At 45.8% G+C, this 13771-nt stretch overlaps 1 protein-coding gene across 1 annotated transcript in view; it reads right to left on the bottom strand.

Annotated features, from left to right (window-relative positions):
* Positions 1–12977, bottom strand: part of LOC131919948 (guanylate cyclase soluble subunit beta-2-like) — a 71215-nt gene extending 58238 nt beyond the window's left edge. The window contains exons 1-2 of the mRNA XM_059274377.1: positions 12924–12977; positions 6355–6428 (exon numbers count right to left, since the gene is read on the bottom strand). Coding sequence (XP_059130360.1) covers positions 6355–6428; positions 12924–12962 — 113 coding nt within the window. The 5' untranslated portion in view covers positions 12963–12977. The remainder of the gene's footprint in view (positions 1–6354; positions 6429–12923) is intronic.
* Positions 12978–13771: the final 794 nt, after the last annotated feature.

Here is a 13771-nt window from a genome sequence, read left to right as displayed (position 1 = left end):
TATTTATGTTGGCAATAGGTTTGGGACCATCTATGTTTGAAAGGATGCTGTGTAGGATGCTGGGATGCTTGGCATTCTTCCTATTTAGCCAGCGCAAGCCCTAGGATGCACAGGCAGGGATTATGGAAGCATTTAAGTCTCAGAGCTCTTGGGGATTCTGATGAATACTATATACTTTCCCCCCAGAAATACATAGATACCTGTGTACATGATACTTGACAGATGACTTCAGAGAGCTCCAAAGTTCTCTCTAGTATATTCATGAGCCCCTGCTTAAGAGCCTCAGATACAGAGAAAAGTCCTGTAGTTCCATTCACCTCCTTCCTAAATTGATGGGTTTGAGCTCAAAGCCATCTGTCCACCTACAGTTCATTTGATCACTGTCTTCCATTCTAATGCACTTAAACCCCCAACCACTCACCATCTCTGTGAATTTGTCCCTATTGTAGGGAGCATCTGCCAGTCATGAGGCTGTGCCTATCACATCTTCTTAGGGCCCTGCCCTGGCAAGTCTGTCTAGTGGACATGCATGACCACTAACCAAGCCAGACCCATTAAACCTCTGTCTCAGCCATTAGGAACAAGGATGTAGGAAGACTGAGCCAGTCAGATGATGGTGACCTCTTGAGTCTAAAGCAGTGGTTCTCAACCTGTGGGTTGTGACCCCTTTGGGGAGGGCATTGAATAACCCTTTCACAGTCACATGTCAGATATCCTGCATATTAGGTATTTACATTATGACTCATAACGGTAGCAAAGTTAGAGTTATGAGGTAGCAATGAAAATAATGTTATAGTTGGGAGTCACCACACCATGAGGAACTGCATTAAAGTGTTGCAGCATTAGGAAGGTTGAGAACCACTGGTCTAAAGAGAACGTAGAAAAGTTTGAAGAAAGAAAAGTAAGAGGCATGCAGAGAGAGGCAGGAACATGTGTTCAGAGAGCCCCCTGTCTTCTATTTCTTAGCCCCTAGGGTCCCCTGGATGTCTGAAATGACCTCTTTAAACTGTAGCTCACAAAATACATGGCTGATCCTTGCAAGCAAAATCTTAAAGTGCTAGATGTTAACCACCTCACTTGATATGCCCCTTAGGTGTTCCTAAGTGGATGAGGAAAGGACTGTACCAGGGCCTCAGACCTTAGCACAACTGACTCCATGATGGAAGTACCACTCAGGCTGTAAAACTCAGCATGTAGACAGCACCACCTGTCAACACTAAAACAAAGACCTAATCCTTCAAAGTCTGGGAAGGTCTCTAAATGTACTAACCTTGCTTTGGCTTCTATAGTTCTGGTTCTGGCTAACTGTTTTTGTTAACTGAAGTATGTCAACCCAGAACATGGGTTTTGTGCTTAAAAGCTCACCCTGAGAAAGGCTTGGTGCTACACTGGGATTCTGAACACCCATTGTAGTCATCGGCCAGCTAACAAAGACTTTCTATTGGCTTAAAGCCATGTTCCAGCAGTCTTCTCTGGTGGATACCCCACAACAAGGGCCATTTGTCCTCTTTACTTGTGAGTGGGTGTAAAGAGGCCCAGGGGTTAGTAACCTATGCTCACTAGAAAGAAATGTCAGTGCCTTTCTATCTTCTACACGTGTAGATGCTCTGGTCCCTCAAACCTTCTCTCCCTTACCTTCTATCAGACAGCACATGTGTGATACTCCAGTCACACTGGTTGTTTTCCATCAAGTTCAGCTCGCCCCAGACTTTTGGCACTTGCTGTTTCCTCTTCTGGAGTACACACACTTCCCTGACCCAGGCTGGCTGCTTCCTTCCAGATCCTAGGTTGCCTCTCCTAGAGACTGTTTCTAACCCCCCGATGGAGACATGTGTCTTTCATCAGTCTCTTTCAAATGCTCTACGTTTGCACAGCTCTTTGAGCAATCTGACAAGTTTTCATTCATGGACTTGTTTGCTGTCTGTTCCTCACACTAGAATCCATTCCCTGACACAGCCCCTGTATCTACTCATCATTACCCTCCCCAATGCCAGTACCTCTGCCCAACATGTGCTAGGAGCTGAAAAAGCAAGCTGGGCCATGGTGGCGCATGCCTTTAATCCCAGCACTTGGGAGTCAGAGGCAGGAGGATCTTTGTGAGTTCAAGGCCAGCCTGGGCTACAGAGTGAGTCCCAGGAAAGGCACAAAGCTACACAGAGAAACCCTGTCTCGAAAAACAACAACAACAACAACAAACAAAAAAACAAAAAAGCAGTTGAACAAGCACCTGCCTAGTGGGGAAAGTGGCCCCACCCAATCAGCCAGTGAGCAGACTGTGCAGTGTGGAGGTGAAGCTCATCCCAAAGGCCCTACTCTTCCCAGCCCATTAGTTGCCTCCACTGTTGAGGTTGAAGCCGGGAGGTTACAAAAGGGGGCCTCAGAATTAGAAACCCATAAATCTAGACCATAGGAGAGCGAAATCAGCAAGGCGAGTGGAGGAGGACACACATCTGTTTCTGATTATTTCATATAAAATAAAATCTATGTCATAATGTCTGCAGACATAGTTCACTTTGCCTAATCATTTCTTCTAAGTTTTGTATGGGAATTGATGGCTTTTTTCCCCCTTTCAGCAAAAATTCTGCTTTAAAAGCACTAGGGAATTTGTTGTTTAAACATAGCCCAAAGTAGATCCTTTGGCACAGCAAATAATCTTGGCTTTGTTTCAATTTATGTTTATAAGCTGACATTTCTGTACTATGGAGTTCTTTTTAATAGTATTCCCTAAATGAATCTAGTTTCTTAGCTAGCCGTGCTTATTGGGTAGACCTTACTCTTGGCTTTTAGCGTCTAGTTAGTGCTGACCGTGTGAACACATCCTCAAATGTTCCAGATTAAGCAAACACTCAAGCTAAAACCTGGTGACATAAACCCCAAACATTGTCTTGCTAGGTCCTCTGCTCCTGGTGGTGTTTCTTTAATCCCCCTGCAAACTTGTGCTCTGTTTTGGTCATCTTTCTCATTGCTGTGGCCAGATGCCCAGCAAGATGTAGTTTATCCTTGATCATAGTTTGAAAGACGACAGTCCACCCTAGCAGGAAGGCATGGCAGTAGGAGCTTGCTCACATTTGGGTGAATCAGGAAGCAGAGGGAGATGAAAATGTGCAGGCCACATGTCCCTCTCCCCCTTTTGATTTGGTCATTGCCTCTAGCCCAGGGAACAGCACCACTCATGTTCACTGTGGGTTTTCTATCGGCTAATCCTCTCTGGAACTCACCTCACAGATACACCCAGAAGTGTGCCTCAGTCATGCCCTATGCATTTTACATTAATACAATCAAGCTGCCAATCAACTAATTACCCTATGCTCTTCTGTATCTAGTCCAACACTGATGACTGTCCATTTTGTGTTGGAACAATGGTCTCAGTATCCCATGGGACATGGACCTATGACATCTTGCTTCCCAAATTCCAGATCTATAAGGTAAGGTCTCTGCAGATGGTGAAATCGACTGGGTGACTGATCTATTGGATTCACTAGCCCCGCAGTGTTTCCACAGCACCAGACATAGCGACTGAGGTCAGTAAATGCACATTTACAGAGATGCCCTCCTCTTTCATCCAGAGACATGGCACAGATTAGGAGAGGATGATTTGCCATCACAAACTTCGCCTTCTTTCTGTAGGTAGTGGGACTAGTCGGCCCCATTTACTGTACAGCCTCCAATAAGGGCCTTTCTGGATCTTGGTTTCCTTCTTAGGGAAGAGAAGCAACAAACTGCTTTATAGCATTCATGTTAGGCTTTGATGAAAAGGTGTGTGACTCAAAGTAGGTCCTCCGCAGAGGAAGGGTGTTCCCTCCTGTGTTCTCGCCACTTGTCCTCCAAGACGTGGAGGCTGCGAACAAAGGCTCAGTCACCCAGGCAGTACTCCCCAGGGCAGGTCCCCAAAGGAGCCCTTAAATGCAGATGCTGGGACTGGAGAGATGGCTCAGCAGTTAAGAACCCCTGCTTCTCCTTCAGGGAACCCAGGGTTTGTTTCCAACACCCGCATTGGAAAGCTCACAGCCACCTATGGTCCCAACTTCAGGGGATCAAATGACCTTTTCTGGCCTCTATAGGTGACCACACGCATGTACTCACCTCCACCCACATGAGAAGGCAAAACTGATATTTGTGTCCTGGCCCAGCCTCTGACTTGCAGTTTGGTGCCAACCAAGTCACTTGACCTCTCCAAGATTCAGGGTGTCTGTTTTGTTTTAAAGTGAAGAGATTTTGACTAAATGATTGCTATGGTTTGGATCTGGAATAGCCTTCAAACACTCCAGTGAAGGCAACCACAGAGCTCAGGGTGCAGGCTCGGCCTGCCTCCACCTCAGTTTCGCCCATGCTTATACGTAACTTACTCCCTCCTCAGCTCTACTTTATTTGAAACCAGAGGTCGAAAGAAAATTTGCATTGAACATTTTAGGTTTGTTTAAATAAAAAACAATAAAAACCTATTAAAAAATAAGAAATAGAAAATGGGAAATTTGGCTCATAGATATTGAGAGAAAAAAATCTAAATTCAATTACTACTTGTTTTGAACTTTCTCTTACATTTTTGTTTGGTTGCGTGATTTATCTGGTAGTTATATTAATTTTGTTTGTTTCTTTGGTCTTTTTAATCTAATAGCGCCACACAATTTGACAGTTCACCTCATAGACTTTGCAACCATCATATGCAATGGTACAAATTTTGTCATTCCATTTGCTGGTTGATTTGTTTTTGACACCCGAAGAACTTAATTTTTAATTTATTTCATATAAATATAAGGCGATGTCATATCTTTCCTCACATATATGTGCATATGTGTGATGTAGGACAAGATAATATACTTTTCAGAGAACAGATTTCCACAAGCTGGCTTCCGGCGTCAAAGCACGCGCTCATCTTCATCACTCTGGGTTCACGGGACTGCACTGACAGTCCGTGCCAATGGGCAAGTTCCCGTTTTTCTGCTTCTTAACCAGAATTGGCTATGACCATGTAAAATTTTTGGAGATTTCATAAACAAAGCCATGCCTAATCGTCTTAATTTACCTGTTATTGATTAACTGAGAAAGCCAACCATCTTCCATACGTTTGCACTCATTTCTCGTCTAGAGGACTAGGTGATTTCTGAGACCCTTTAGACCCCAATCTGTAACACCGGAAGGTGTGGGGCCAGGAAGATTACAGAAATCAAATGAGGGACTATTTGGAGATGTAAATGACACAGTTAAGAAAAAAAACTGCTGGATGAAGTCAGGAAGGGAAAACTAAGAATTATCTAAAGAACATATAAGGAGGGAGGCTATGGCTTAATGGCAGCTTGCTTGCCTGGCACACTCAAGACTCTGGGTTCCAGTCCTAGTCTCTCCCTCTCTCCCCATCAGTGATCACTTCCTCATCAGTGATCACAAACAACAAACAAGACGGTGTAGGCAACGCTAAGGACCTAGCATGGTCCAAGGCCCTAAGTGGAATCTCTGCTATTAGGAGAGGGAGGGGTGGAGAGAGACAGAAAGACACCCAAAGACGGACAGAGACGTGAAAAGGAGAGAGACGTAGAGAATGCAAATGGAAGTTCATTCATGAAATACATGCTAGAATCATGTGAATTCTTGTTAACACCCTGGGGACCCTGTTTTAAGGCTTATTTTAGGAATAGAGAGGATATGGGGGTCTGGAAAGATGCCTCAGTCAGGAAAGTATTTTCCACACAAGCATGAGGACCTAAGTTTGGGCCCCTAACACCCACATAAAAGCAGGGCATGGTGGTACATGGTGGTACAACCCCAACACAGGAGTTGAGGGAAGACAGGCAGGCAGATCCCTAGAACTTGTCAGCTACCAGGCTAGCCAAATCAGTGAGCTCCAGGTTCAGTAAGATACTCTATATCTGAAAGATAGGGGAGAGAGATTGAGGAAGACATCTGATGGATCTCTGGCCTCCACATGCATACAAATACACATGCACCCACATACTCACATGGACATACATATGATAAGGAGTCTTTTCTGTGTCTAGTTAGTGTGTTTAAGGCACTATGGTTGGTCTCCAAGTCACTACATCTCACTGTGCATTAGAATAGCACAGTTAGCCATTCAACTAACTCTCATCAAGAAGTCAATAAAATACTAGGACGCTTTCAAAGGAAAGAAAAGAAATGACAGACCACATGCCGGGCGGTGGTGGTGCACGCCTTTAATCCCAGCACTCAGGAGGCAGAGCCAGGCGGATCTCTGTGAGTTCAAGGCCAGCCTGGGCTACCAAGTGAGTTCCAGGAAAGGCACAAAGCTACACAGAGAAACCCTGTCTCGAAAAACCTAAAAAAAAAAAAAAACCACATGGAAGCTCACGTGCTTCACCTTCCTTTTGAGGCACTCACCTCAGTTTTTCCCACGTCTCTTCACCGAATTTCTCTGTCACGAGAGACTGCAGACAGGTGTTGATGAATCCGTACTAGAACGCAAACGGAGGGAATATTTGGAGAATGAAGCACGCCGCCCTAGACCCAGCCTTCCTGTGGGTGTCTTTGGAGGTGTGCATGGCCCTCGGGAGCTGACGGTGGCTTTTCCGGGGTTTTCTGGTCACTGAGTACCTGTCAACCTTTCCTGGTAGAGGAAAAGCTGAGCAGCTAGAGGCTGGTGGTGTGCAGACAGAGATCCTGTGAGCTGGAGTTCCAATCATACCATCCTCAGAAGGGGCTTCCTGCTCCTTGGGACCCCACTTTGAATAGGCAGTTGTTGAATAGATGAAGCGTTTGAAGGCATTACATTGGGCATTGGGAGACTGAGGGTACAGACATGGTGTCAGGTCCAAAATAGTAGTGAAAGGACACATTGTTTTGTCTTTATAAAAATGAATCTAGGTCTGGGTGTGTGTGCAGGAAGTAAAGAGTGGAGAAAAGAAGGAACCAAGAGTACAGATTGAGAAAGATGAGCTGGGGTGTGGTGCAGTGGTCGAGCATTCGCCTGGTACAGGCAAAAGTATGAAGAAAAAGAGGAGGAGGAGGAGGAGGAGGAGGAGGAGGAGGAGGAGGAGGAGGAGGAGGAGGAGGAGGAGGAGAGAAAAGAAAAAGATAATACTGGAAGGTGAAGCAGATTCCACCCTATCACCCACTCCCTAAAAGACAGCGTCAGGGAGACAGGGAGATCTTTCCTATGGGTTCCCTCTTTTATCTGTTCCCTTCTCTGCTCCAGGAGAACCAGAAGGGCCTCTAAGAGTCGTTAGTGCCCTGCATGGACCATACAGGTCACCTACCTGCTCAGCTCCTGGGCTCCTGCCTCAGGGCTGGGTCCTATTTGAAAGCACCAGTGAACTGAGTTCTAGAAGGTTCTTCCTAAAGCAAAGGACCCTTTTGTTCATCAGTGCCTGGCTAGAAGTTGATTATGTAGGTCTGGATTGTCACAGAGCTTTTTTCTTTCTTGTTTTGGGTTTTTGAGACAGGGTCTCCTGTAATCCAGGCTGGGCTCAAACTCTATGTGGGCAAGGATGGCCTTTGATTCCGGTTCTCCTGCCTTCATTTCCCAAGTGTTGGAATTACAGGTGTGTACCAGCAGAGTCCTCACCATAGGTGTGTGTCTGTCTGTCTGTCTGTGTGTCTGTGTGTCTGTGTGTGCCTACGTATGCTTCTCTGTGTCTGTGTGTGCCTCTGTGTGCCTCTCTGTGTCTGTGTGTATGTCTGTCTGTCTGTCTTTCTGTCTGTCTTTCTGTCTGTCTCTCTGCCTCTGTGTGTGTGTGTGTGTGTGTGTGTGTGTGTGTGTGTATGTGTATGTGTGTGTGTGTGTGTGCATGGAGACCAGAGGTCAAAGTTGCATGGTATGGAGTTTTCCTCAATCACTTCAGACAAAGGTCTCTCACTGAACTTGGAGCTCACTGATTGGCTGGACTAGCTGGCCCCCACCTCCAAGTGCTAGAATTACAGGTAACACCCGCTCCCAATGCATACAGATTTTTACACAGTACTGGAGATCTGAACTCAGGACCTTATGCTTTGTATAGCCCGCAGTTTGTCAACAGAACCAGCTTCCCAGCTCCACGATGGAGGTTTTAAAGAGAAAGGACCCAGGGCAGCAGCACAGAGGGGGTCACTAGCATAGTTCTACCCTGGAAACAGGCTTCTGTCCTGTTATAGTTCCAGTTCCCACAACAGCGTCATGGTCACCCCCCCCCTCCCCGTCTCCCAGCCCCAAGATGTCTCCTCCTCACCCTAGCCTGGCACCAATGCACTCATTCGGTATTATGTCCACTCCTCTGACTTTGGCTCATCCCAGTGCCTGCTACCATTCCCCAGCTCAGCAGGCTCCTGCAAAAGAAGGGGCCCTCTCCTTCCCTTGCTAAATCACAAGCTCCATAAGATGAAGGTGCATGAGTCATTTACCTATATTTTGATCAAAGTACCATAGATAGAACCTGGCACACAGCAGGTGTTTAATAAACACACTAAATGTATAAGCACCCAGCTGAAGCCTCCAGTCTGAACTTGAGGAAATCTGTAAATATCCCAGGTATTTCAAATCAATCCAGGTTAACAAAAATTATAATTATTTGTCTCATTGATCTTTACAAAAGAATGTGAGATCAAATGAGAGCATCATGCCCATTATCTTCACCCCAACGACCATGGACACCTACCAGTGTACAGCAAGGGAAACTGAGGCTCAGGGGAATCTGATAGTTGCTGGATTGTATGTAGCCTTATCATCTTTTCTGGGTTTCAACCACTTGGATGGTACACCTTGGATTCGGTCAGTTAGACAAGTGGCCCAGTTTTTTGTTTTGTTTTGTTTTGTTTTGTTTTGTTTTGTTTTTTTATCTTTTGGTGTTCATCAGTGTCTGGAATTGATATAGCTAATCCCTGGGGCCCCCAAATCTATAGGTCACAGAGAATCCCACATAGCATCTAAAGATTAATATCATGCTCTCAGCTCCAGCTGACTGAGTGCTGACCTCGCCTGCACAAAACCTGAATTCGAGCTCAGCACCACACACATCTTTGAAAAGGAAAAAGATGAGAGGAGACGTATGTTCTTCTCCTTCACTACTGACAGATGTCACCACTGGGAAAAGCGGAGAACCGACAGGCTGGTGCACGGAGTGTGCTGGAGTTTCTGGGGCTGCTGCTCCCCAGTCTGCAGAGGATTCTCAGAAGACACCATCATCCCGTCACAGACCACTCAAGGACTTTGTAGAAGTGGGCATGCGTCACAGCCAGCCCTGGATTTCTCTGAAACTCTGCTGCCAGCACTGCTCTCCAGCCAGATCGACAAGCCAGCAGGGACTGTCACTGGCCAGGGCCATCCCAGTCTTTCAGAGGGAACTTGGGTCCTACCGGAGGCACCCTCAAGAAAGGCTGGTGTTTGAAAGGAGTGCTGAAGTATCTGAAAATGGTAAGAGCTAACTAAATCTTTCTCCCAGTGTCTGTGCCTGCCATCTGTTGACTGGGGTACACACTCCATCCTGTAATACAGCCTTAGTGAGGCCGGGAGATGGGGGCACTTAGAAGGAAAGGCTTGGGCTCTAGAGCCATGCAGGGTTCTGTCTGTGCTTTAGAGCTGTGTGTTTGGGGGTGAACTGTCTAACTTCTATGAACCCAGTCTGCTCCATGAGCCACACTGGAAATGATAGGACCTGGGAGATGATAGCACCTGGGGGAATCATTGTTAAGTTATAGATGAATGGTTCTGGAGTCTACCCAAGAAGGCGCTGTTTGACATTGGCCCTTCCTGCAATCTCACAATGGGCATCAGAGCGGTCCTTCCTCCTGAAGCTGAATGACATGATGGATAGAAGCACGTGATGACTCTAAGTGCCAAGAGCCATGCTGCCCAGAGACTGTGCCCTGAAGGGCTCAGGATGGAGCAATCTGTAGAGTACTTGCCTAGCACGCATGAGGGCTGTGGGTTTGACCTTCAACCACACAGAAACTGGGCATGATGGTCCAAACCTGCCATCCCAGCACTCTGGGGCTAGAAGTTCAAGGACATCCATGGGCACATACTGAGTGCATCAAGCCTGGGCTACAGAAGATTCTGTCTCACACGTAAGTAATTTACCTTTGAAATCTAAAATGTGCTCTAGCATACAGTAGCTGCTTTTGCAAAACCAGCAGTTTCTTAATGAGATATCAACATGATTTTTCTAGCTCTATATTGATACGAAATCAGTAGTCATTTCTTCTGCTTACCTATAAAACCAAGTCAACAAACAGTGACTGGGGATGTAGCTCAGTGGATAGTGTACTTGTCTAGCATGAACAAAGCCCTGGGTTCAGTCCCCACTATTGTGTAAACCACCAAGATGGTGCACATCTATAGTTTTAGCACTTGGAAAGTAGAGTCAAGAGGATCAAAAGTTCAAGGTTATCTTCAGCTACACAATGAGTTCAAGACCAGCCTGGGCTGTAAGAGATCCTGTCTCAAACAAATGAACAAAATATTGGCAGGGTTTCATGTCTGGAATAAGTGATACAAGATGTGGCCATTTTATTCAAGAATTTCCTCTCTTTAAGAATATTTTTAGCAGGGCATGGTGGTGCATGCCTTTGATCCCAGCACTCAGGAAGCTGGTGGATCTCTGGGAGTTCAAGGCCAGCCTGGTCAACAAAGTGAGTTCCAGGACAGCCAGGACTGTTACACAGAGAAACCCTCTCAAAAAACAACAACAACAAAAAGTTTTACTTTTTGTCCCAGGGCTGAGAGGAGAAAGTAGACACAAGCTCCCATCCCTAACCAAGAAGGTGTCTCTAATCAACAACCATTTGCAAAAGAAAAACCCACTTTCTCCAACGGAGTACTCTTGGATATATTAACCACAATTAAGGGCAAGCCCATGCCTAGCAGTAGATGGCCAACACAAAACAAACTCAATGGTGTTTTTGTAGGTTTTTTTCCCCATATTGCTTTGTTTGAACATTTTTAATCTTTCTTGTCTTTCGTTTATATATTACAGTTCCTGATTTTGTGTTTTATATGTTTTGAGTGCGTGTGTGTGTGTGTGTGTGTGTGTGTGTGTGTGTGTGTTTCTGGTGATTTTCTTTTTCTTTTTTTATGTTTGTTTCATTTGCCTGATTGTTTTCTAAAGAGAGAGAGAGAGAGAGAGAGAGAGAGAGAGAGAGAGAGAGAGAGAGAGAGATTGGTGTAGAGTTAGATGGGCAGGGAGGTGGGGAGGTGGGAAGGATCTGGGAAGAGATGAGGGAGGGGAAACCATGATCAGAATATATTGTATGAATTTTCAATTTAAAGAAACACTTAATTTTTTATTTGTATTCTTGAGACAGAATTTCTTATAGTATTCCAGGATAGCCTTGAACTCACTATGTAACCAAGGCTGATCTTGAACTTCCAACCCTTCCACCTACCTTCTGAGTGCTCCTGTTAGAAGTACAGGCCTTCTTTATGAGATGCTGGGAACCAAAACTGGGGGGTTTGTGTGTGCTAGGCCAGCCCTGTATGGAGCTGCTTTCCAGCTCTGGTGTCCTTATTTCAATATAGGAGCGTTTTTAAAAGGTTTTCAATAAAAATCACAGAATTATACTTAAGAATAAAACTGTAAGAGGAGAAACTTTAAAGTTGTGTTAGCAGTGAGGCAGTGTGTAGTGGGTAGCCATTCCAGCTTTGACCTGGAAGTTCCAACCCCCATTGAAGCTTCGGTAACTGTCACGCCTACAAGGCGGGCCGAGAGAGGACCCTGAAGACTCAAGATCCCGATGCGCTGTCTCTCTTGGTTCCTGGACCCTGGACGCTGGAGGTAAACCGAGCAGAGTTCTCCAGAGAACACCGCTGGACTGTGCTACACCTTTCCCAGACCCTGTTACCTATCCCTTCACTTGTGAGTTACCTCACAAAACAAACCTCCCTTTTAACTACGTGGAGTGGCCTTAATAATTTCACCAGTATCAGTGACTCATTTAGAAGAGAACATTCCTGTTTACCTACTGCTGACCCTGATGCCAACTCACCAATTCTTGATTTTTTTAAATATATTACATGTCACACACAAATATACACACGTGTACATATCTTGTTACAGTCTAAACAAGTCACAGGATTTTAAACTTTCAGAAGGGTTGTGGGGATGCCTGTGTTCCTGGGAGCCCCGTCCCACTTCACTTGTTGATGTCTTCCTTAACTGAAGCATCTCTCAGCATTAAGGAGTTCCTCTCCCACAGTGCAGTCAGTGTCAGCTAAGGTGGGGAGCTGAAAGCCGACCTTACAGTGGTTTTGTGTGTTTGCTTTGCTAACATCCTCTTAGCTCTCCAGGATTCCATCTGTGACAGTCTGTCAGAAGGATGGCTGAGGCATTTCACACTGAACACTGTGCTGAGGTAGTGTCTGCCAGGATTCTCTACTTTAAGCCTACCATGCTTTCCTCAGCATTTGCTAAATGTTTGCTAAAGGTAATTTGAAATTATGCAAATATCCCCATTTCTGCTGAAAACCTACCCTTCCTCCTACTATCTCCTGGCCGATGCTGCTTGGGGCAGCTACTACAGTGAGATCATATAGTGATTTCCTATTTTTTCCACTCCTGCTCACTTCAGGACTCTTCTGGAAGGAAGAGTTACAGCTCTAAATTGACTTTTTTTTTTTTTTTAGTTATAACAAGATATCCAGGCTAGGTGGACACACAGAACCTGAAGATGCAAAGTGATACCTTGACCACACACAGTGCCAAAGAAAAGAGCCAAGCAGATAGCTTGACCTTAAAAAGTAATAGACTTAGGAAGGTAAATAGTGTTTCTATGACTCATGAAGCTTGCCTGACTTTTAACTCGATAGGCACTGGAAACTGCAATCAGTTTTCTTTTGAAATTCCACACCTAGACTTTTAAAAACCATCTAGAGTCGTATTGCTTTGGTGATCATTTCTGTCAAAATCTTGAGTAAAGTTACCCACACCTGGTGCCAGGGAGGCTTTGTCCTAGCAGAATAGATGCCACTGGCAGCTGCTTACCATGATGTCCAGCGAGGTGTCTCCAGGCCCGAGCTGCATACACCGGGTGTCCCAGCTGGCTTACTGAGTCTCTAGAAGATGTCTTGAAATAGTCGAGCTCTTCCACAATGAAGCTGGGAACTAACCATGGCCTTCTGCTGAACCCTGCCTAGGGAGTAAAAGGCCGGGCTCTCTCTGTTGGGAGCAGGTGGGACTTGGCACCTGGCACCCCCGGGGGTGCACATCTCCAATGCTAAGCTCTTAGGAGTTGAGTGTGAAGCCTGAGGCATACCCCGGAGGAGGTGTCAACACAACAGCCGTGTGCCATGCTCTCCCTGCGGAGGCTGTAGCCCACACAGCAGAGACCAGCAGAACTCCAGGAGGCTGGCTGTACTGCCTTGCCACCTGTGTGTGACAAGTTGGGGGACTTGAAGGAAAAGAGTGTCCCAGGCCTGCCAGACCCTCAGGACTACGGTGACTGGTGACTCTTCCTACCGATTCTGCTGTGCATGACCTTCCCTCCCCAGAAGGTCTCTGGTGTTTATTTTTGGTTTTTTGTTTTGTTTATTTTTGTTTGTTTGTTTTGTTTTGTTGTTTATTTGTTTTTTGCTTTCTTTCTCTTGAGACAGGATCTTTATGTAGCCCTGGCTGTCCTGGAATTCACTATGTTGACCAGACTGGCCTTGAAGTCACAGAGATCCTCCTGTCTCTGGCTCCAGAGTCCTGAGATCAAAGGCGTACCTGGTTCATTCTGAGAAACAGATGCCGAAATTCCTGCCTGCTGTGTGACAAACCCACTTTCCACACAGCGGGTTTGAGGCCTGAGGAGACGAGGGGCTCGGGGCAGCAGTCCTGTTTCGGGAAGCCAA

This window comes from Peromyscus eremicus, chromosome 9 (genome assembly GCF_949786415.1).
Source record: "Peromyscus eremicus chromosome 9, PerEre_H2_v1, whole genome shotgun sequence".
NCBI classification, from domain to species: domain Eukaryota; kingdom Metazoa; phylum Chordata; class Mammalia; order Rodentia; family Cricetidae; genus Peromyscus; species Peromyscus eremicus.
This window is presented reverse-complemented; position numbering and strand designations above follow the sequence as displayed.